The 23,246-nt window shown below is 38.7% G+C and overlaps 1 protein-coding gene across 1 annotated transcript in view; it reads left to right on the top strand.

Moving 5' to 3' along the window:
* Window positions 1-1,003: 1,003 nt before the first annotated feature.
* The window catches only part of Lancl3 (LanC like family member 3), a 95,257-nt gene continuing 73,014 nt past the window's right edge, over window positions 1,004-23,246 (top strand). The window contains exon 1 of the mRNA XM_090326177.1: window positions 1,004-1,576. Coding sequence (XP_090182303.1) covers window positions 1,004-1,576 — 573 coding nt within the window. The remainder of the gene's footprint in view (window positions 1,577-23,246) is intronic.

The raw sequence follows: 23,246 nt of genomic DNA on the forward strand, positions 1-23,246 counted from the left end.
TAGCATTGTAGAAAGATGATGGGCACAGTCCCCTTGAAGTGTGTGGCTGCTTCAGTTCTGGCAGTAGTCTTGGCAAAATGAGGCTTTTCTCTCACACCACATCACTTAATTGAAAGATAAGTTTTGTTTGGAAGGACTTTTTCCTTCAGATGTGTCTTTCAAGTAAGTGAAATAGTTGCTCTCCCTACAAGTACCAGAAACAGTTCTCAGAGTCCTTTCCTTGTGCCCTATTCCAACCTAACCAAGATCACAGTCACGAGCAGCAGAGGACCGGCAGGGTTCTTCTCTCTGCCTCCCTCACCTTTTCCAGTACTTTAGCCTAGTTCAATGTCTTCTCAAACTTTTCTGTGCATGCTGATCACCGTAGGGATCTGGTGACATGTTCAGATTTTTGACTCAATAGGTCTGAAAATGGAGCCTGAGGCGCTTCATTTTTTAATACGTTCCCAGGTGAAGCCGACTTGATCTGCACTCTGATTATCCAAAAGATTGGAGATAATCACCTCCACTGCCAGGTGTGCTACTGCCCAGTCTCTCCTCGTCCCCCACGTCCCTAGGCTCCTTCCGCGAGGGGAGGAGCAGAGGGCGGAGCAGGGGGAGTGGCGCGGCCCCGCACGGGTCCTGCCGGAGATCACCTCGGCCCCTAGGAGAAGCAGTGGAGCTGCGACGGCGCAGGAGGGGGCGGGTTCGGGGAGGGCGCGGCCTCGGGGAGGAGGGGGGGGGCGCCCGACACGCATCCCTCGCGCTCGCTCGTCCAGGCCAGTCAGGAGTCTCGCGGCAGAGCGGTGCCCCACTTGGACATCCGCTCGGTGTTTCTTCCTAGCGCCCGCCTCCTCTTGTCACCTCCCGGTCTCAGTCTTCTCGCGCCATCCTCGCTGCCTACATCTCCAGCGGAGTGTCACAAACAGTCAGAGGTGGGACTCCGGGCTACAGGACGCACCCTTAAACAATTCCCATCTGGACATTGGGGTCAGGGGTGGCGGGGGGACGTGAGAGCTACAGCATGGACACCAAGCGCTGCTTCGCCAACCGCTTCGATGACTACCAGGGCAGCCTGCTGGCGGGTCAGTGCGAGGAAGTGGTGGCGCCCTTGGTCACTGCCACCATCGAGCGCATCCTCCAGGAGCTGCCCCCACTTGGGGGCGGCGCTGACGTCCGGGGGGCGACAGCTGCGTCCAGCAGCTGCCAGGGTGGGCTGTACAGCGGTGTCGCTGGGGTGGCCTACATGCTGTACCATGTCTCTCAGAGCCCGCTCTTTGCCGCGGCCCGCGAGCGCTACTTGCGCTCGGCCAAGCGCCTCATAGACGCGTGCGCCCGAGCTGAGGAGTGGGGCGAACCGGACGCTGACACTCGGGCTGCTTTTCTGCTCGGGGGTGCGGGCGTGTACGCTGTTGCCACGCTCGTGTACCACGCCCTGGGCCGGTCTGACTATGTGCAGCCCCTGGGCAAGTTCCGGGCTCTATGTACCGTCTGTGCGCCAGTCTCTTTCCTGGAGTGCGGCTCGGACGAGTTATTCGTGGGCCGGGCAGGCTACCTGTGTGCAGCGCTGGTGCTCAAGCAGAAACTCGCCCAAGAGGTAAGAGACAGCCCCGGCCGCGAGAGGGCGCTCGCCACATGCCCTGCCCTACCTGGCCCCTGGTTCGTGTGGTCATCAGTGTGTGCTTCCCAGACTCCCACAGCACGGCCCCTGGTTGTTTATCCTCATCTCTTTGTTACTCTTTGTCTAACACTGTCATTTCTTCCTTCTCTTAAGCTCTATCCTCTCCTTTGGTCTGTTTCTTTCCCTCTCTTTTGTTCAGTCCCTCATTTGTTGAGATTCTGTATTCCTATTTTATCCTGAATTTAGTATTCTCCTGTAAATGCTTCTTTACCAATTAGCTTTTGGGAAAATGATAGTATGGCTCTTTCCAGGGAGATTTGAACAACTAAGGGGGAGGGGATGAAAGCAAAAAGAAAGAAGGGACTTCCTTTCCTTTGACCTTGCTGTCAAAGTTTGAGGCACGTCCAACCTTAGAGTAATAGAACCTGTATGAGCTGATGTGGAGGTAAGTTGTTCCTGGTTCCCTGGAGTCTCTAACCAACAATAACTGCCAAGATGTGAGCCACACGTCCTTACTATTATTCTATTATCTCATAGCTTCTCTCAAACTGTGTATTCTAATGTTCCCACTGTGGTTAAATGTACATTTTTTTTCCTTTCTAAATGTGTGTTTAGGGGTCCTCAGGGCCATACTATTCTTAATGCCAGCTTTTCTTTTTTTTGCATTTTTTATTGTAATTAGTAAAAGGGTTACATGATATTTGCCAGATAGAAGGTGCATTAACTCACATACATTGATACCCTTTCACATGTCTTGGTACCCATTTCCCTCCCCCCCCACATCCCCCACCCGTCTTGGTTTTCCCCCCTTCCCTATCAAATTTCAAATATCCAAATACAAATAAATTCAATATATCAGATTACAAAGTGAGATACTATACCAATATGAGATAACCAAGGGACAGCAAAGGAGATGAGAGACAACATAGTACATTAAGGACAACAATCATTCATTATATGGCTTTTGTTTCAATATCCTGGAGGTCCTTTCAATTAGCTTCACATTATATGGCCTTATGTATCAAGATTTTGCTCTATTGCAGATCTCTGTTAGTAGAGCCCAAGGTTTCTACTGATTATGACAAATGAGGAAAACCATTGAGCCTAAGTTCCTTTGAGTCTGAATGCCAGCTTTTCTAAATGAATAGCTCAGTGGATTCTTGAAAGGAATTGCATTTCACAAATACACATACACACACGTAGAAACACAGGGTTTTGGTCTGGATTCATTTTGAATACCAAGTGTGGATATTAGAAAAGACTGTGCCATTTCCTGTGGAGTGTGTATATATTGGGGGAGGGAACTTCTAAAGGATCATAGTAACTATCACTGAGAGAAAAGCATGTTCATTCATAATCCACTGGAGCCACATATTGTTCCAGGGAGAAAAAATGACACATTTATCTTGATTCTATTTGTGTGACAAAAGTGTTGGAAGAAAAATTAAAGGGATACAATATATTTTTAAAGTGTAACTAACTTAGAAAACCTTAACCAGTGTAGACTTTTTTTTTATTTGTAGCAGGTGAGGTTGATTCAAGTGAGAAAAAAAAAAGAATGCATAGAGTGCTAACAGAGCAGCAAAGGTCTGTGTGACAAAGTTGTCTTGAAATAGTTCACTTAGCTTCTGAGTCACTGTTGTCTGCTAACAGTTTCCCAAGGGCCCTTTCAGTTGTATAAAACCTTTTAGAAGGCCACAGAGCTATTTACATATCATTTGCATTGCATTTGCATCTGCTTCCTAGACCTTACAGCCTGGTGGTAGGCAATTTTCAAATTTATTTTTTCCCATTTTGTTTTCTTTAACCTTGCTTCTTTCCTCTTTTCAGGCCTTGAGGCTGTCTTTTCTCTAGAATGGAATGGCAGAATTGGGAGATATACCAAGGCATGCATGTGGAAACAGAGCACAAGGACTGTGCACAAAACTTGGTGGTTTAGTGCCAGTTTACAGCACTTATCCACAAAGGCATTTATTAAGAGCTTTCTTCTGCTGTCCTGCCAAACCAGATCTGTCTTTTTGTGCTAATCCAGTTGAGGTGCTTCGGCCCCTGCTTCCAGGAGATGAAACAAGTTCCAAAGCTTCAAAATAAAACAAAACAGCTCATAATCTTTTAGATCAGCTGTTCTCAGTGCTAGTCCCAGCTTTACCAATTCAAGAAATTCAGACTTGAAAAGTGTAATGCAAGAAATAAGCTATCCCCACCCCAATGTCCTTGCTAGCATACAGCTTTTCCCCCAGCACAAGATCCTTAAGCCTTGATTAAACTGAATTTCTAGTGTGTGTCATTGCTCTGAATAATCTGTCATATAGCCCAGGTCTCTATCCCTCCAATGTCATTGATATTTACTTTCCATTGGCAGTTCCCTTAGTTATCACCTTAGTTCATATCTTCTCCACAATACTTGGCACATTTTTGTGGCTAATTCATGGTAGAAAGAGTGAATCATTTTGAGCTGGATTATTCCACTAAGTAATTCCATTTGGCTATAAGAAATAGTCTTTAATACACTTTTTATTATATCATTTCCCTGCTCAGTATCCCACATTAGCTTCCTATTATTTTTCTCTAATGATTTCCCCTCTCATAGCTGAAGCTATGATTCTTAAAATGGCTGGCAAGACCCCACATTATCTAGCCACCTTCATTCCTATTTCAGTTCTCACTCTTCTACCACATTGGCTTTCTTGCTGTTTTAGGCATTTTCCTGTCTCAAGGTGTTTGTACTCTCTGTTCTGTTTGCCTGGAACACTTCCCCTTGGTATTTTTATAGCTAGCTCCATGACCTTGGACAAATCTTTACCTCTTCAATGAAGTCTTTCCTGTCTGTCCTATTTACAATTGTAATCCCAACCCTTGTCTTTTCTTTCCTTCCTTCTGCTTTTATTTCATTATTAATTTCTCTCTTCATAATTAGACTGTAATGTCTATAAGAATAGAGATTTTTTTGTCTTATTTTATACCTTCAACATTAATACAGTGCCTGGCTTATATTTAGGTAGCTAACTTTTCTTGTTTCAAATACTGTCCATGACATGGATTAATATATCTCTTATCTTTAATAGTGTTTCATTGATCAATATTTTCCTTTATGATGGTGCTCCTGGTGTCATATTTATTCTTGCTAATGGCTATGTAAAATTCCATTGTGTATAGGTACTACAGTGTTTGGCTCCACTCATCTATTGTGTGACATCTAAACTAGTTCCATAATGGTGTCATATTTAAAGGAAGTCTTTGCTACTGCTGGGATCTCAGTCATTATTTTTTGAATGAATGAATCGAATGAATAATGGTTTGTGTTTTTCCATATATATTTTTATTGTAATTAATAGAAGGGTTACATTATATTCACCAGATTGAAGGTGCATTACTTTACAAACATTTGATACCCTTTCTCATGTCTTGGCCCCATTTCCCTCCCCCTTCCGCTATAGTTTGTGTTTTAAACAAATGTTACCTCAGATCACACTGAACCATTATATCAATACTTCTGAAAACGTAATGTGTGTAAGAATCATCAGCATCTTCTTAATTAATGTACAGATTTCAATTCAGTCTTAGGATAAGGTCTGAGCTTCTGTGTTTCTGACAAATGCCTAGATGATGCCAAGGTCATTGTTTCTTGGACCATGATTTCAATGGCAATTCAATATGATGCTACGTGAGTTTTGGTATATCAGCCATATCTACGAAGTCATGCTGCAAGGTTTCATTCTATAAAGCTTCATATATTAACTGATAAGTCTTATTACTATGTTCTAGCATGCTAACAGGATTTAACTCAGGACATAGAAATAAAATTATTTAACTAAATTATTTCAGTCTTTAAAATATGTCATGAAATCAGTTGTGTTTCTCACTTTGTGCTGGGTATGAGGATAATGACCAGAATTGTGGGCCACACAACCTCGCAGTGCCTGATCACATATGTTTAGATAAATCAGCATTGACCCCTATTTATTCCTAACTTAATGATTTTCTCGATTTTCTTTCTTCAATTTGATTTTTTTGTTTCTACTGATATTTATAAGTTTCAGACATGTTAAAACATGTGTGGGGGTTGAGTGTATGCGTGTGTGTATATAGGGAGAGACAGAGGCAGGCACATCAAGAGAACTGTCCATCATTATAATATATTTATATTTTAATTGAGCCTTCTTGCAAATAAAGGAAGTAGCTTTGAGAGTTTATCAGGCATATATCTTTGAGCAAGAGGACCCCAAATCCTCCCAAGAAATCATGCCATAAAAGTTTGTAATAAATCTGTTCTGCATTTTAATGCTGGAAAAGTAGCAAGAAATAATAAAGGGACTAAGGGGAGGCCCAGAACATCAGTGAACATAACTGTCTCTGAGTGACCTTAGACCTGTAGGTCTCAATTTTCTCCCCTCTAAATGGAGTAATAAGAATTCTAAAAGCTTTAGGAAGCTGGGCTTTAATGCTGATTCTTCATTGGATTATCATACGTTTTATTCATTCACTCAGTGAATGTTGGATTTCTCTGTCATATCATGTACATTACTACATCTTGAGATTCGGCAGTTAAATAATATAAAAAATATAATTTGGTTGTGATGACTGATCTGAGGAAAACAAACAAGAACTATCCAGGGAACGGTGAAATAAAGAAAGCAACTTGGCTGCTGCTTGAGATGGGTTGGCATGAAGGCTTTTTCTGTGGAAGAGAACAGAACATGAGAATGTACTGGTTGTTCTGAAAGCTGCCATTCCAAATAAGAGGGGACCAGGTAGGAAACAAAGAAATGGAAGCTCAAAGAAATGGAAGAAGGCCAGCATCACTGGAGCATGAGTGGGGAAATATATCCGACTCATAAACATGGAAGGTTCAAAACTGTGAACAAGCTAAAATAAGATCTTATATGGCCAGGGCAATAAATGTCAGGGATTTGTTTTGTGTTTTAACAAAGGGATATATTGATCTTACTTACATTTAATGAACATCACCCTGGTTTTCAGGACAGAAAATGTGATTGGTAATAAGAATTATGAGATGCTGGGGATGAAGATCAATAGTAGATCATGCCCTTGGCATGTAGAATCCCTGGGTTTGATCCCTAACATCTGTCTGTCTGTCTATCTATCTATCTTTCTAGTCACAAGGAAGATTTGTATTGTGACTGCAATTCTCCCCTTTTTTACTTTGACAAGGACTCCTTTTCCAGTCTGATGAAACTTTCAGGATTTCTTGGAACAACATTATTAAGTGTATAAAACAAAACACATAGGATTATAAAGGAAGACAATTCTATTAGAATTAGACTACTAAATCGTTAAAAAATGTGGGATTCAGTAGCATATGCACATTTTTATTAACACATTAAAATAAGATGTTGCAGTGAACCTATGATTATAGTACTTCTGAAACAGTGATGATAAAGATATTTTGAGATCTCTCCAACAATGGAAGTGTGATATGAATATACATGTAATCTTATATGTGATAAATCACAGGTAATACTGGTGGTTGTGGACTCATTGGAAATAAAGGGAAATGCTGTGTTGTTTAAATAAGGTGACAAACATGGATATAGTTCATTTGGTAGTTTCTGTGAAGAATAGCTAAAATGCCTAGAAGAGTGTTTGGCATGTAGTAACTACTTACTAAATCAATGATAGCACTTTCTGCTCTACTGACTGAAAATCCAAGGTGATTATAAATATCATATACAAAATTATACTCAATATAAGATACCTATGATTGAAAAACTGCAAAGTTGTTGATTGGGTCCTCAGTGCATTTCTTTAAAAAAATTTTTTATTGTAATTAATAGAAGGTTTACAGTTATATTCACCAGATAGAAGGTGCATTACTTCACACAGATTGATACCCCATCTCATGTTTTTGTCTCCATTTTCCTCCTCCCATCCCTCTCCCATCTTGTTTCCCCCTTCCCTTTCCTATTTCAAATAGAAAATTAATCGTATATACAGTATACCAGATAACAAGGTAAGATACTGTAACAATATGAGAATAACCAATGTACAACAAAAGAGATGAGAAATAACATAGGACATTAAGAACAACAATCACACATTATATGGCTCCTGTTTCCATATCCTGAGGGTTCTTTTATTTATCCTCAACCTACATGACCTTATTATATATCTAGGTTTTGATCTATTGTAATCCTCTACTAGGAGAGCCCAAGGTTTCTACTGATTATGACAAATGAGGGAAACCATTGAGCCTATGGTTCCTTTGGGTCTGGCTTATATCACTTAATATGATTTTTTTCCAAGTCTTTCCATTTCCTTACAAATGGGGCAATGTCAGTCTTTCTGATGGCAGCAAAGAATTCCATTGTGTATAAATACCACATCTTCTTGATCCAATCATCTACTTAAGGAAAATGATGAGCAGTTGTAGAAAAATAGAAATATTTAGTTGAAAATAGCAGAATGTCTAGGAAAGTCATTGGAATTATATATGGTGGCATTTGCCTGTAGATCCAGTATTGGGTTATGAGAAACACTTAAGCCCAGGAATTTGAGACAAAACTGGGCAGTATAGTGAGTCCTTTTCTAAAAAAAAAGCAAATTGTAATTGAGACTGTGGGAAAGTTTATTACTTCACTTAACATTAATACAGAGATAAACCGTTCATACAATAATTGGTTCAGTGACTCTGAAGAGTTAACCAACCCATACTCTCTCTAGTTGCTTTCTTTGCTATTGTTTGTTAGCAGTATCCACCCTCAGTATTCAACATGGCTTCTGCCATTGCAAGCATCATATTCCTTTTTACAAGTAATGTAGAAAGCATTTTTCTGTCGTTTTGATCATGTAGAACGTTTTTGTTTTTGTTTTTGTTTTTGCCAGTCCTGGGCTTGAGCTCAGGGCCTGAGCACTGTCCTTGGACTTTCTCAAGGCTAGAGAGCTCTACCACTTGAGCCTCAGCACCACTTCTGGCTTTTTTTCTATGTATGTGGTACCTAGGAATCGAACCTGCGTCTTCATGCATTCTAGGCAAGCACTTTAACCACTAGGCCAAACTCCCAGCCCCCATGTAGAACGTTTTATCCTAGAAGAATTTCCCCTCTGACTCAATGCCCAGTACTTGATCCCTGGCCAGGTCTAGTTTCAGGAAAGCTAAATGTCTTTCATTTCTAACCTTTAAAATTGGATACAAGGAGAAGGAAACAGTTGTCAAGAAGAATTGTCTGGTTTTTGGCTTCTATTGATAAGATCTGTCTGTGACTTCCCATTACAATGGGGTGAGTTGGGGGAGCTACAGCTAGGAAAATTCCATACTGAGAGTGAAGATGAGCCACCAGTAGAAGTCTCAATACCAAAAGGAACATTGTTTCCTTATGCATATTTCCCAAATTTTATTTAATCTTTTCTTTAAGTTGTGTCACTGCTGTGAACAATGTAAAAATAAATTGAAAGTTATCTCCCTTGTTTTGCCCAAGTCTTTAAATGAGTCATGTGTATTGGAACCTAGTGAAGGCCTTTATGATGGTGGTATTGGTGGTGCTGGTGCTGGTGGTGTGTGTGTGTTCCGTAAAATGACTTTTATCTATTCACTTTTTTCTCTTTGGTGTTTTTCCTCCCTTAGAGCATCTTCATATCCAATGACAACTACAAGGTGTTTGACTGTCAGCTAGCTGTCAGTCAAACACAAGCAATTAGCTGTTAACTAAAGTTAATGAAAGCAAATATTTGGAATGTATTATAATAGCAAATATTTGCATTTTTCCCGGTATTCTTAAAATTTATTACTGTCCTCATGCCAGGTCCCAGGGGCTAACACCTGTAATCCTAGCTACCCAGGAGGCTGAGATCTGAGAGGATCATGGTTCAAAGAGAGCCCGGGGAGGAAGAAAGTTCATTAGACTCTCATCTCCAGTAAATTATCAAAAATCCAGAAGTACAACTATGACTCGAGTGGTAGAATGCTACCCTTAAGCAAAAAGAAGTTCAACCATACTACCCAGACTCCAAATTCAAACCCCAGGATTAGCAAAAAATAATTAGCTAACTAACTAACTAAATAAATATATCTCAAAAAGTTATTATTTCTCTCAGACTCAGAAAAATTCATAGGTACAAATGAGCCTCCTCTGAACTACTAATTGTTTATTCTTTTAAATATCTTTTGCCTAGGTGTGGGTGCCTAATCCTGTAATCCTAGCTAGGAGCCAGGGTCTAATAGTCTAATAGTCTATGAGACTCTTTATCTCCAATTAACTAGCAAAATGCCAGAAGTGGAAATATGGTTCAAGGGGTGCGTGCAGGCGTGTGCATGCAAAAAGAGAGAGGGGGGGGGAGAGGGAGGGAGGAGGGGAGAGGGGAGGAAGATTGGGAGATCCTGAGTCCAAGCTCTAGTACAAACAAAAAGAAGAAATTATATATACTTATGGGCTACAGTGTGATATTTCAATACACTTCTACATGCTGGAATAAGCAAATTAGGTCAATTAATCATATATGTCATTTCATATAGGGTTTTTATTTCCAGTACTGTGGTTTGAGCTCAGGGTCCCGCAACTGCTAGGCAGATGCTCCACAGTTTCAACCTTGTTTATCACTGATGGATTTTGAGATAGGGTCTTGCTTCCTGACTGGGCATTCACCTGGACTACTGTGTGATTATTATTGGCTTCCTGTCATTGCTAGGATAACAGACACATGCCATTATGTCCAGATTCCCTTCATAGACAAACAACAAGAGCAAGAAGAACAACAGGATAACAGATACACACCACATGAGTTGAGACATAGTGTCTACAAGTACGAGGCCATGGCTGGCCTCATACTACTTTTCTCCAATTCTCAGTATTCCAATTAGGTAGAATTACAGAGGTGACCTTCCTGCTCTTGAATCACATACTTAACTATTTATGATGAGAATATTTATAATTAACTGTAATCACCCTGGTGTGGACCAGATTATCAGAATTTATTTGCCTTCCTTTGATCTCAATCACTGCTCCTCCAGTAGCTGTGATTCTGCTGTAAAAACAAGATTATATATATATATATACACACACACATTAGTGCTACCTCATAACTTGAGCATCAATACTATCTTACCTAATAATGAATACTATACTTACGTTGTAAGGAATTGAGGCACAAAGAGTGTGAGGAACTTATTCCAGATTACATACTTGGTTAGTGACAGAGATGGAATTTTGCCCTTCACAGGTTGACCATTAAATTTATGCTTTCAGTTGATGTTCCTCGTGGTTTAATATTCAAACTCTAAGAATCTTGTTCAGAATCAAGTTTTGGCTCAGTGGACCTAGGGTGAGAACCAAGATTCTCCTTCCCTAATGAGCTTCCAGGTAAGTTTTCTGCTGCTGATCCATTGAGAAGACTAATTACTAAAGCTTTAACTCACTGTTTTCCCCACTTTTATTTTATTTTGTTTTATTTTTTTTTTGCCAGTCCTCGGGCTTGAACTCACAGCCTGAGCACCGTCCTTGGGCTTTCTCAAGGCTAGCACTCTGCCACTTGAGCCTCAGCACCATTTCCAGTTTTTTCTGAGTATGTGGTACCCAGGAATCAAACCCAGAGTTTCATGCATGCTAGGCAGGCACTCTAAAACTAGGCCATGTTCCGGGCCCCCCAACTTTCATTTTTGTAGGTCCTAAGGCTTGAACTCAGTTCATGGGCACAGTCCCTGAGGTTTCGTACTCTACCACTTGAGCCACAGCACCACTTCCAGCTTTTTGTGTGTATGTGGTACCCAGGAATAGAACCCAGAGCTTTGTGCATGCTAGGTGAGCACTCTACCAGTAGGCTATGGTCCCAGCCCCATTTTTTTCCAATTTTTTAAATTGTGATTAATAGAAGGGTTACATTATATTCACCAGATAGAAGGTGCATAACTTCACAAATATTGATACCCTTTCTCATGATATGGTCCCCCCTTCCCTCCAACCCCCCCCCCGCTTATGTTGATTTCCCCCCTTCCCTATCCAATTTCAAATAACCAATTAAGCACCTATAAAATATATCAGATGACAAGGTGAAAAATTTTAACAATATGAGATAACTAAGGGATGGCAAAAGAGATGAGAGATAACAGAGTGCATTAAGGACAATAGTCACTCATTATATCCAGCCCCATTTTTGTCATAAATTTTTCATTGTAATTAATAGATGGGTTATATTACATTCACCAGATAGAAGGTGTATTACTTCACAAACATTGATACCCTTTCTCATGTTTTGGTCCCCATCTCCCTCTCCCCACCCGCCCCTCATCTTGTTTTCCCCCTTCCCTATCCTATTTCAAATAACCAAATAAACATACATAAAATATATCAGATAACAAGGTAAGATACTGTAACAATATGAGATAACCAAGGGACAGCAAAAGAGATGAGAGATACCATAGTACATTAAGGACAACAATCACTCATTATATGGTTTTTTGTTTCTATATCCTGAAGGTCCTTTCATTTAGCGTCATACTATATGGCCTTATGTATCTAGGTTTTGCTCTACTGCAAAGCTAACATGAGGTGCTAGCTACTTAGGCAAACTGAATTTTCCAGAAAACATTTGATACCTTCTTTTTCTCTTTTTTTGCAAGCTGAACAAAAGAATGTTTTATTTAAGATTAGATTTCTTTTTATAAGTAGCTTTTATATTCAACAACTCAGACAAAATGAATGACTTTGACACATTGAAATGTGAATGCTGCTATCTGGGCCATAAAGAAGCTGTTTCCCAGATGAAAGATAAAAGTCTTACATATTTCACTGGCGAGGACATCATCTAAATGAGAGGTGGCAAAAGAAATATTGGCCATCACATTAATGGGCAGGTAGATATTAACTGTGTCCATCTGCTGGCTCCATTGCTTTGCATAGGATGGATTTCTCATGCTCAGTGATGTGTTGAAACCCAGTGTCCATGGCAACCAAAGCATTGCCCATCGCAAGCAAACACTATGGGGAACAGCTGAATTGCCATTCACACAGTGATTTCAGGAAGGAGTCATATTCCTAACAGACTTTGTAGCTATTCAGAACCCAAGAGATCCAATACCCAACCAGAAAGTAAGTATTGTCCTCAAATACCTTTCAGCAATACACAACTTTGCTTTTTGAAATGTTTTGTTTCCTTGTGAGACAGAGGAGTATACGTGTTTCAATATGACAATTGAAATAGTCAAGTATCTCAGCTGAAGACACTAAAACAGTGTAGTTAGGAAGACAATATCCAGCTTTAACTAGCCTTATGACTGATTGAATCCTGGCATCAGAGTGTAGTCACTGATTGAGCATAAAGCAGTTAAATAGCATTTCTGAGGCTTAATTTCTTTCTCTTTCAAATGCAATCCAGACAACTAAATCTACCTTTTAGGTGTGCTAGGAAGAGCCACTGAGAATGAGCTTACAATATGTTTAGCAGAAGATTCTCTACGTCTAGAGTAAGGATTCTGCATGTCAGCTATTCACATTATTACTATTTTAAATATTACTATTGATGTGTAGTGAAACTCTACTTTGACTAACAAATAGTACAATTTTTTTCAGACCCTTGGTCTGTATGATATTCCCCAGGGTGTTTTTCACAGCTGTATCCAGATGGCAAACAGCAGAGCTTTGAGATTTTCACACAGAGGCCAGAAAGAGCTGGAGGGAAATATCCTCTGCTCTGCCACAAAGGAGATTAAGTTGAGCTGCTCAGACAGATTATGTGTCAAAGTAAATTGAGTGTCTGGGCATTACCCCCGAAAGAGGATCCAGTGTGAATGATTCTCTGCCCTTCCTCCAGGGAAAGGACTCTTTTCTTGTTTTTTTTTTTAATATTTATAATCTTTTTGCAAACTTAATATAACAATTCCCGTTTCTGTGTCTCTGATTTGTACTTACTCCTCAGTAATCATCTAATTATCTTAAAACGACTGTAAATTATTATACTGATAATATTGGAATGCATATGTATTTTTTGCTGTTTCTCTCTCCTATATTTCAAGTGATTGATTCAGGAACTTTGTTCCTATTCTCTTCTTCGCTAGTGAAGATAATTTACATGCGTGGAATTAACTCAGAATTTCAGATGAAATTCAATAATTGTGACTCTGTTGCAGTGACAAATGAGTTCTCAGAACTTCCAGGTTATATATATAAATATATATATATATATATATATATATATATATTTGGTAGTATGTTCCAAAGAAGGATTAATTTAATTAATAACTTCTTTTTGTCAATTGTAGGGCTTGACCTCTGGGCCTAACTGCTGTCCCGGAGTTCTTCAGATCAAAGCCAGTGCTCTACCACTTTGAGCAACAGTGCTACTTCTGGCTTTCTGGCCTCCTGAGTTGCTAGGATTACAGGTGCAAGCCTTCTTCATCAGTTGATGAGTTTTTCATGTGTTTCTTCAGTTTCAGGGCACAGAGTTATTTTTTCTTACATTAATGCACTTTCTTATTTATATTTGAAAACTATGTACCAATTCACTGTCAGTTTTACAAACTTAAATCTGCACTTCACTCTTTATTCATTTCCAACAGTGCTCTTAACATTAGCAACTATACTAGGATAATAATCTATAATTATGACTATTCTTATCCCTAATCAGTAAGGTGCCATGTGTATTTATTAGTTCTACTTATCATAATTGAGTGCCACATAAACTGAGTCTGGAACTTGGCTTTAATTTCCATATTGATCTGTTACATTTTTCTCTGAGACCAGTGATTTTTCACACATGAGTATGCATCAGAATCTCTGGAAGGCTTGTTAAACACACATGGCTGGCTTAGCTCCCAAAGTTTCTGACTCAGTGTTTCTGTAGTTGAGCCTGAGAATTTGCACATTTGTGTCTTCGATGTGGCTGCTGTTTGGGGAATACATTTTAAGAACTAATTACTTAAGACTATACACTGAAATCAAAGAAGTACAGTTTATTGGGAAGGAGCTGTGGAATATAATCTTGCTATCATCATCACAAAATAATCGAAAGCAGAGGATTTACTGTATAGTAATCATTGTGATAACTGTGTTATTTCCATTACAGATGAAAAAATTGTCATTTAGGGGTCTGGTACTTCCCCCCCTCATAGAACTGATACAATAGTTGAACTCATATTTGTCAGACTATGAAAATTCTTAACTGCTTTAAATTAGTTACCTCTCCATATGATTGATTTTTACTAAATCACTCACTTCCCAAAACTCAAATCTAAAAGTCAAAATATTCACAAAATTTTACTTAAGATCAAATAACAATGGCAATACAAATATGCTCTATATTTACTACAAGCTTCTAGAAATCTGTGATGCTATGAAGATTTGGGAAATGGAAGTTCTAGATCTCTCTGGTAGTAGTATGAGTGTGGCTAAGGTTCAAAAACAGAATTCGCTGCAAGTTTGGTAGAATACTTAGACTCCTAGATTCTTTCCCAAATCCAAGCAACAGGATGACGATTTTAAGCCAGGTTTCCTGAAAGCTGACCCTGAGAATGTGGACTTATATGAGAGTTTTTGGTTATCAGTAGAGGAGTGAGAATTGAAGAAGGAAACAGTGAAGAGTAGGATGTCAAGCAAGGGAGCAGTTTTAGGCTAATTCTTAGCCTTTAGTTTGGAGGGGAATGAGCTGTGGAGTACAAAAATTATACCTTAGATTAGAAACACAGTTATACTAATTTGCTCTAGATATGGAGGGACAGGGATATAAACTTCTAGGTACTATGAGTTCTTGTGACTGGTTAACTCTTATAGCCCAAAAGCAGTGCTACTGAAGAAGTCTGCAGAAGAAGCAACATTTGCAGAGGGATTCAAAACAAATAAGGAATACTTCAGAAGGGTTGACAGGAACCTTTCCCGTTTGTTCTTCACTTGGGCACTCCAAATCTTAGAAGAAGCCTAGAGTCTCACATTTTCCCTCCACTCCTTCCTGTCCTTTCTCCCTGCTCTTTCGCTTTCTCCAATTCCTCCCTCTACATACCATTCCCTCCTTTCATGAATCAGAGGAATTGTATTTGAGGATTAACAGACTCACAGCGAGATCTTCCCAGTGCTGCAAGTGACTCACACCTCTAATCCTACTTACTAAGGGATTGAGAACTAGAGGGTGGAAGTTTAAGATCAGTTTGAGCAAAAAGGTTCACAAGACCTTTTGACAACCCATAACTGGTACTATGACATGAATCTGTCCGCCTACATTCATGGAAGGTTGAGAAATCAGAAGAATCACAGTTCCACACCCACACCTAGCAGAAAAATATGTAAGATTCCATCTCCATGGATGGAAGCTTGATGCAGTGGTACACAATTATGATCCTAGCAATTATGGGAAACCCAACATAGGTGAACTGAGATTTGGGTGCATGCCTGGAGTAAGACTCTGTTAAAAACAAGTACATGTTGGTATGGTGTATAAACTAGTACAACTACTCTGGCAGGTGGTTTAGAGGTTCCTAAAAAACTAGACAAAGAATTACCCCATGTTACAGTGATGCCATTTTTAGGCATCTACCCAGAATGTCACAAGTCAGGATACCATAAAGACATTTGCACATCCATATTCATTGGTGCACTATTCACATTAGACAAAATACAGAAACAGCTCCAGATGCCCTAGAGTAGATGAGTGGACCCAAAAACTGTGCTACAGATACACAATAGAATTTTAATCATCCTTTAGAAAGAATAATATGTCATTTGGGGGGAAACAGATGGACTTAGAACAAATCACCTTGAGTTAAGTCAAGCTCAAAGAGACAAAGTACATGTTTCCTCTCATAAGTAGAAAGTATATCTTAAATATAAATGGATTTGGTAAGCTATATATGACTTTAGACATTCCCACACAAACAATCAGACTAAAGGAAGATTTCAGTAGAGAAGGAATCCAAAGGCAAACTCTCCTGAACCAGTAAAATTATTGAAACGAATTCCAGGAACTAGCAACATGTTATTGATGGTGGTAGCATGGTTGTTCTTTGTGTGCAGTTTTTTCCTTTCCTTTTTCTCCTTTGTGGGAAGGGGATGGAGTAAAGAAGGTAGCACAGAAAGGGAGAGAGGCAGGGTAAACAATGCAATCATGGTCTTCTATATTATGTGGAGAATGAACTATGCAACCTGTGGGCAGAGAACAGAGGAGGTAACTGGAGGAAAGTGAAGGAAGGGATGATATTCTCCAAAGAAGAAGTGTACCTATTACCTGAATTGTGAAATGGTAACTCTTTCTGCATAACACCTTAATAATAATGTTAAAATTTTATTAGAAATAAATAAAAACAGTGCAAAAAGCTGGTGGTATGGCTCAGTAGTAGAACACCTGTTAAGCAGGCGTTCAAGCCCTAATACCACCAAATAAACAAAACAAAACAAAAAGATATACATCGGGTAGCTCATCAAAAATACCAACATGACATGCTAGTTTAGCTGTTGAATTGTAGGTCCTCTACCGCATAAAACACAGACATTGTTGGCCATTTTCTCAACATAACTCTCAGAACACTGACAAATACACTCTTCATAAAGGAGGTAGATTAGAGAGTTTGGTATTAAGATAGAATCAAGGAAACAGAGAGACAAATACTGATGTCTGGAATAGGGCTCTATCCCCAAATAATAGCAGTTATACTGCCTTGTCATCTTGTAGCAAATCCCACTAATTTGCTAGTTTTCCCACATCCAGAGTTCCAACTGAGCTTTTTATCATGCACCTCTAAAATAGGCACTGTCACTCAAAAGAAATAATTTGATGTGAAAAGTAGTAATTCTAACCAAACAAACAGACAGAGAAGCAACTTGGAACAGAAAATGTTAGGAACATCCTATACTTTAGACTAAAATATCACCCAATGGCCTGTGTGCTAAATACCTAGCAGATGATATTGGAAGATGATAGAGTCTTTAAGACATGAGGCCTAGTAGGAAAGTTTATGTTATTGGTAAGAAGCCTTCAAAGGAAGTTTAGGAGGAAATCTCATTGTCTTTCTTTCCCTTATGACATCTAGGGCATCTGGATGTTTCCATAACTTGGCTATTGTGAATAGTGCAGCAATGAATATTGCCATGCAAGTGCCTGTCTTTATGGTAGCCTGACTTGTAACATTCTGGATAGAGATGCCCAGGAGTGGCATGGTTATGTATTAGGGAAGTTCTATGTTCAGTTTTTTGAGGAATCTTCAAAAACCACCTTCCAGAGTAGTTGTACTAGTGTACATTCACACCAATATGCATTGGTTATTTTTTAGAAAACATCTCGCATCCTTTATTACACAGTCTTACCAAGATACACAACAGGCCAAAAGCACTGGACCAGCTAATCATAGATTGATTGAAAAGTCTAAAACTGTAAGTCAAAACCTTTCCTCATTTGAGACTAAGTATCTGGAGCATTTTGTTACAATAACAGGAAACTGACTAATACAAAGCATAAGAAAACCTGCTAAATGTCCAATTTGATATTGTAAGGGAAGAAAAAAATGATCACATGTATCTAAAAGCATTATTGAAGGGACTATCCGGAGAAAAGAAAAGCATTCTCAAAAATTAATATAATTTCAGTAGAAATAAAAATAATAGAGGAATCTATTATTTGAAGCTAGACACAGAAAAAAAATCAGGATACCTATTTCAATCAATGACTGGTTGAAATAAATTCATTCCAGTGCTGTATGGAAACACAGACAGGAGGACTGCAGTTCAGGCAAACCCAGGCAAAAAGTAAGACCCTATCTCCAAAATACCCATCACACAAAGAGCTGAGATAAGCTGAAGTGGTAGTATATCTGCTTAGCAAATAGAAGTCCCTGAGCTCAACCTCTATTCCTCTCCCACAAAGAGAAAAACAAAATCAAAATTGGTTCCATATAAGGTTTACCATGATGTTTCTCCTAGCAACTTAAGAAGGTAAAATGCATTGAGGCAGCCCATAAATTCTTAGGCAAAACTATTTCTCAAATCGAATTTATAACAGAAAAAATTATCAGTCATGAATGACAGCAATAATATACCTTTGGTTTGGAGGCATAGTTCAGTTGGTAGCATGCTAGCCAATCAGTGTTAGATACTAAGTTCAAGTCCCCGTATCAGACCTAAGGGATAATAAAAAGAAAAATATCTTAGATATGGAAATTATCTAAGAAGTATTCACACATTTTTGCTGATCTAAAAGAGGGAATTAATGAAGAAATAGGAAAAGAATATAGGTGATATTACAGGAAATTTTTAGAGTAAGGTAAAGGACAATTCAGAAAAGCAGCTGGATATTAATGTCAAAGGGTAAAGAAAAGTAGAAGAAAGAATAACAATAGGGGCTGGGAATTTGGCCTAATGGTAGAGTGCATGCATGCATGCATGCATGAAGCCTGGGGTTCAATTCCTCAGTACCATATACACAGAAAAAGCTGGAAATGGTGCTGTGGTGCAAGCAGTAAAAGTGTTAGCCTTGAGAAATCTCAGGAGCAGTGCTCAGGCCCTGAGTACTAGCTCCAGGACTGACAAAACAAAACAAAACAAAAACAAACCAATAGAATTAATTGCTCAGTCATGCTACTTTTGATATATATCAACCAGTTGCAAATCTAGGACTGAAGATACATGCCAAGATTTACCCCAGTTGATAAGGTCTGAGCCTAGTCTACAGCCTAAGTGTCATCCAAAGTTGTGATTTTTCTGTTGCTTTGAGCTGGTGATTGAAAACAGTGTTAATGGGCCAGGAGTGTTTCCTAGTGGTAGAGTGCTTGCCAGCATGCACAAAGCTCTGGGCTTGATTCCATGCTACCACATCCACAGAAAAAACAGAAATGGTGCTGTGTCTCAAGTGCTAGAGCACTAGCATTGAGAAAGCTCAAGGACAGTGCCCAGGCCCTGAGTTCAAGCCCCAGGACTGGCAAAAAAATAATGATAATAGTTAAATAATAATAATAATCCCTGAAATATAGCAATAAATGTTAACTGAATAGCAAACAATTGTTTTTCTGTTAATTGACAGCTAACCCCCAGGGGACTGTACAGACTTCTAAAGCTCCCCTTTTGTGTATTATGTTCACTGCACATATCACAAGATTTTTCAAGCTACACGTTTGCTATGGAGAATTTCCTGTGGCATAAATGGGACAATTGCTTGCTCTTGATCACCACTGCCTTTTACTGCTACTGAGCTGAATAATAGATACCTTCCAGGCAAACAGGAGATTCTTCAGTACATATTTACTGAAGAAAAAGATGGAGGCAGATGGAATGTTTTTAATTACATGAGATCAAATACCTCCCTTTATTTGAGGGTCAAGTAAAGAATTTTAAAAAGGGACAGCCCATATTTTAAAGCCGACTCTTTACACATTGCTATGTAATCCTGTGGCTTTTTTTTTGCTTTTATAAATCTGCTCGCAGAGCCACTCAGGATTAAGTATTTGATGGACAGGATACTTGGTTAGTCATGAATATTGTCATATTTCCACTCAGGATAAAAACTTTTTGACAGCCAATAGATGGTAAAATTCTATCACTTTTGCAGTATAAAATAGGAAATATGCCCAGCTTGTGACAGGTCAGAATGATCCATTTTTGCTTTTCTAGGATGACAAGTTGAACTATGATTGTTAACACTGAAGAACTACAATTTAAGGAACTACAATTTTGAACTTTATAATTCCTGACAATTAAAATTTTTCTTTTTGTTTTTCTTTTAAAAATTAAACTCATTACTTTTATATTCATGTGGGTGAAAAAATCTTTTGTATATTTTGTGTCCTTTATCATGTTCTATTTGAAGCTTGCATTTACTTTTGATGAAGTGAATTATAAAAGTCCAAAACCTTTTATGAGCTATTAGAATCAACTTTTACTTCTTTTAATTGTTTAAAGTACTCACAGTTTTCCTGCAAAGAAAGAAGATCCTGATATTAAAGTGCAATCTCCAGATGGTCGTTTTATGAATCATATGTGTACAGAAGTGTGAAAGCTGTTTTACTATTCATTTTACATTTTACTGAAAACTGAATACCTCACAATATCCTTTCCTTGTGAATAAACAGACAACCTAAAGATCATTAAATCAAAAGCTGGAAGGAAAAGCTTTAAAAAAAAAAAAGGTGCAGATTGCATCTGCACCTAGGGCCTGAGCTTTTTTGCTCAAGGCTAATATTTTAATATTCTACTTGAACCATAGTTTTTCTTCCAACCTTTAGAGAAGTTCATTGGAGATATAGTCTTATGGACTTTCCTGACCAAGCTGGCTTCCAACCTCATTCCTCAGATCTCAGCCACCTGATTAGCTAGAATTACAGTCCGGAGTCATTAGCTCATTCTTGAGCTTTCAGTAAGCAAGGTAGCACCCTCATCTGGCGAAAATGTTTCCAAATTATGTTGTTGGATGTTCACCAACAGGTAACTTCTCACTACTATTAGTGGTTTTCCCCTTTGGCTACACAGAGTCACCTAAGTAGCATTACATTTTTCTGAAGCCCCAGCTATACTCCAGACCAATTAAATCATAATCTTCTAGACTAGGTTCTAGGCATCAATAGTTTTAAAATCCACCAGGTGAATTTCTTTGGCAAATAAAATTCTCAGCATTCTGCTTGATATCCCTCTGTGGTTCCAAATGGATATATATTACAACTTTATCGAACTCATTTTGCTTATTATTTCCCATTTTTCATTTATTTACAATTCACTGCCACATTCTTGGTCACGTCTTCAGATCTGTCTTCGAAGTCTCTCTTGAGTAGTATTATTCTGTTTAACTTATCATTATAAGTCATTTTTATTAATTTCAGTTTTCTGTAAGTTCCACATAATCATTTTTTCGTGGTTTCCTATTATTGCTAAGTTTTGTTCTTTTATCTTTTTCCTTAAATTATTTAATACTTTAAAATAAAACTATTATCTAATTATTCAACACTAGAATTCCCTCTTGATCTAATTTTCTTTTTGGTGTGTTTTGTCATTCATTGTGACTTCTTTCCTTGAGTCTTTCACTGAGCACACACGTTTGGTTGAGTTCTTGCTTTGTTGTTTCTGGGAGCCGTGCCTGTTTTGGATTTGAATCTTCCTAACAATCTTCTTTTCTTAGATCTTTGCTCCCCAGGTTTTCTAGCTTTGAATATCACATATACATTTTAGCTCAAAATATTTTGTTTCCTTATCGTTTTCAACCCTGGATATTGAAGAACTCCGGGTTTCGTGCCTGATAGGAAATCATACTGCTATTTGAGTCATACATCCAGTCTGTTGATCTTGTTTTCCAAGTAGAGACCTGCTTTATTCCCAGGTGGGTCTCAGTGATGATCTTATCCTCCTGTTAATGTTTTTGTTGTTCTTGGCTATGGCAGGCTTGTGCCATTATGCCCAACAAGTAAACTTCCCCTATAGCTGAGATGACAGTCAGTTGCCACTGTACTCAGCCATTGATCTAGATGGAGTCTTATGGACTTCTTGTGTGTCTGGCCTTGAATTTCTGTCTCCCAATCTCTACTCCCCAAGTGGCTAGGATTATGGAGTTGGACCATTGTACTTGGCTACCGTTTTCCCTTCTCTTTTGCAGGGGATCTTAAGGGCTGCTCTACCTTCCTATAGTTTAGCTATAAATAAGTTTTGTTTTTCTTTAATTGTAGGGGTAATGTATAGAGGGATTACAGTTACATTTGCCAGGTATCAGGTGCATTACTTCTCATACATTGATACCCCTTCTCATATATTTGTCCCCATTTCCTTCCCCCTACCCCCTCCCAATCATCTTGTTTTCCCCCCTTCCCTTTCCTATTTCAAATAAACAAATAAAGGTATATACAATATACCAGATAACAAAGTCAGCTACTGTAACAATATGAGATTAACCAAAGGGCAACAAAAGAGAAGAGAAATATAGTACATTAAGAACAACACTCACACAAGATAAAGCTCCTAAATATGTTTTTTTATGGATTTGCAGTATTTAGTCAATTATGTTTTCTAACATTTGTAAGAGACATTTTTATGTACTATTAGGAATGGGGGGGAAAGCCTGTCCATTAAACTGATATAGTATTTCCATATCATTTAGGAATTTATGCTCATTCAAAGAGTCCTTAGGACTATTTATTTATTTATTTATTTATTTTCGCGGTTCATGGGGCTTGAAGTCTGGCCTGGGCATTATCCCTGAGCTTTTCAGCTCTAGGCTACCTCCCTACCCTTGAGCCACAGCCCCACTTCCCATTTCCTAGTGATTAATTGGAGATAAGATTCTCAAGGCTTTGTATTGCCTGGGCTGGCTTTGAACCTTGATCCTCAGATCTCAGCTTCCTGAGTAGCTAGGATTATAGACATGAACCACCATGCCCGACCTTAGGGCCTTTTAAACAATGACTTTTGTTACATGTAACTTTTAGCATACCTAGTGGAAAATATAAAATAAGTTGCTAAAATATTTTCAAACCATTCTCATGAAGTACTCTCACCTGAGATTTATGTATGGTCATGATTTTGCACAAAATATCATCCTTTGTACCATCAAAAAACCTGACGATGGATCATTTCTTTATAAAGCAAAACTATTTCACTGTGGCAATGTTTCCTCATGTGGCTGGCACTTATATGGGGGAGGGGGAGGTTGACGCACATACACAGGCTGTCAATGCTAAGTCTGTTGCCTTCTGAATGGTAAGAATTTTGAGATGCAATATGAATTTTCAGAGATGTTAAGACATGAA

The sequence above is a fragment of the Megascapheus bottae genome, chromosome X, assembly GCF_031878675.1.
Source record: "Megascapheus bottae isolate mThoBot1 chromosome X, mThoBot2.hap1, whole genome shotgun sequence".
Lineage (NCBI taxonomy): Eukaryota > Metazoa > Chordata > Mammalia > Rodentia > Geomyidae > Megascapheus > Megascapheus bottae.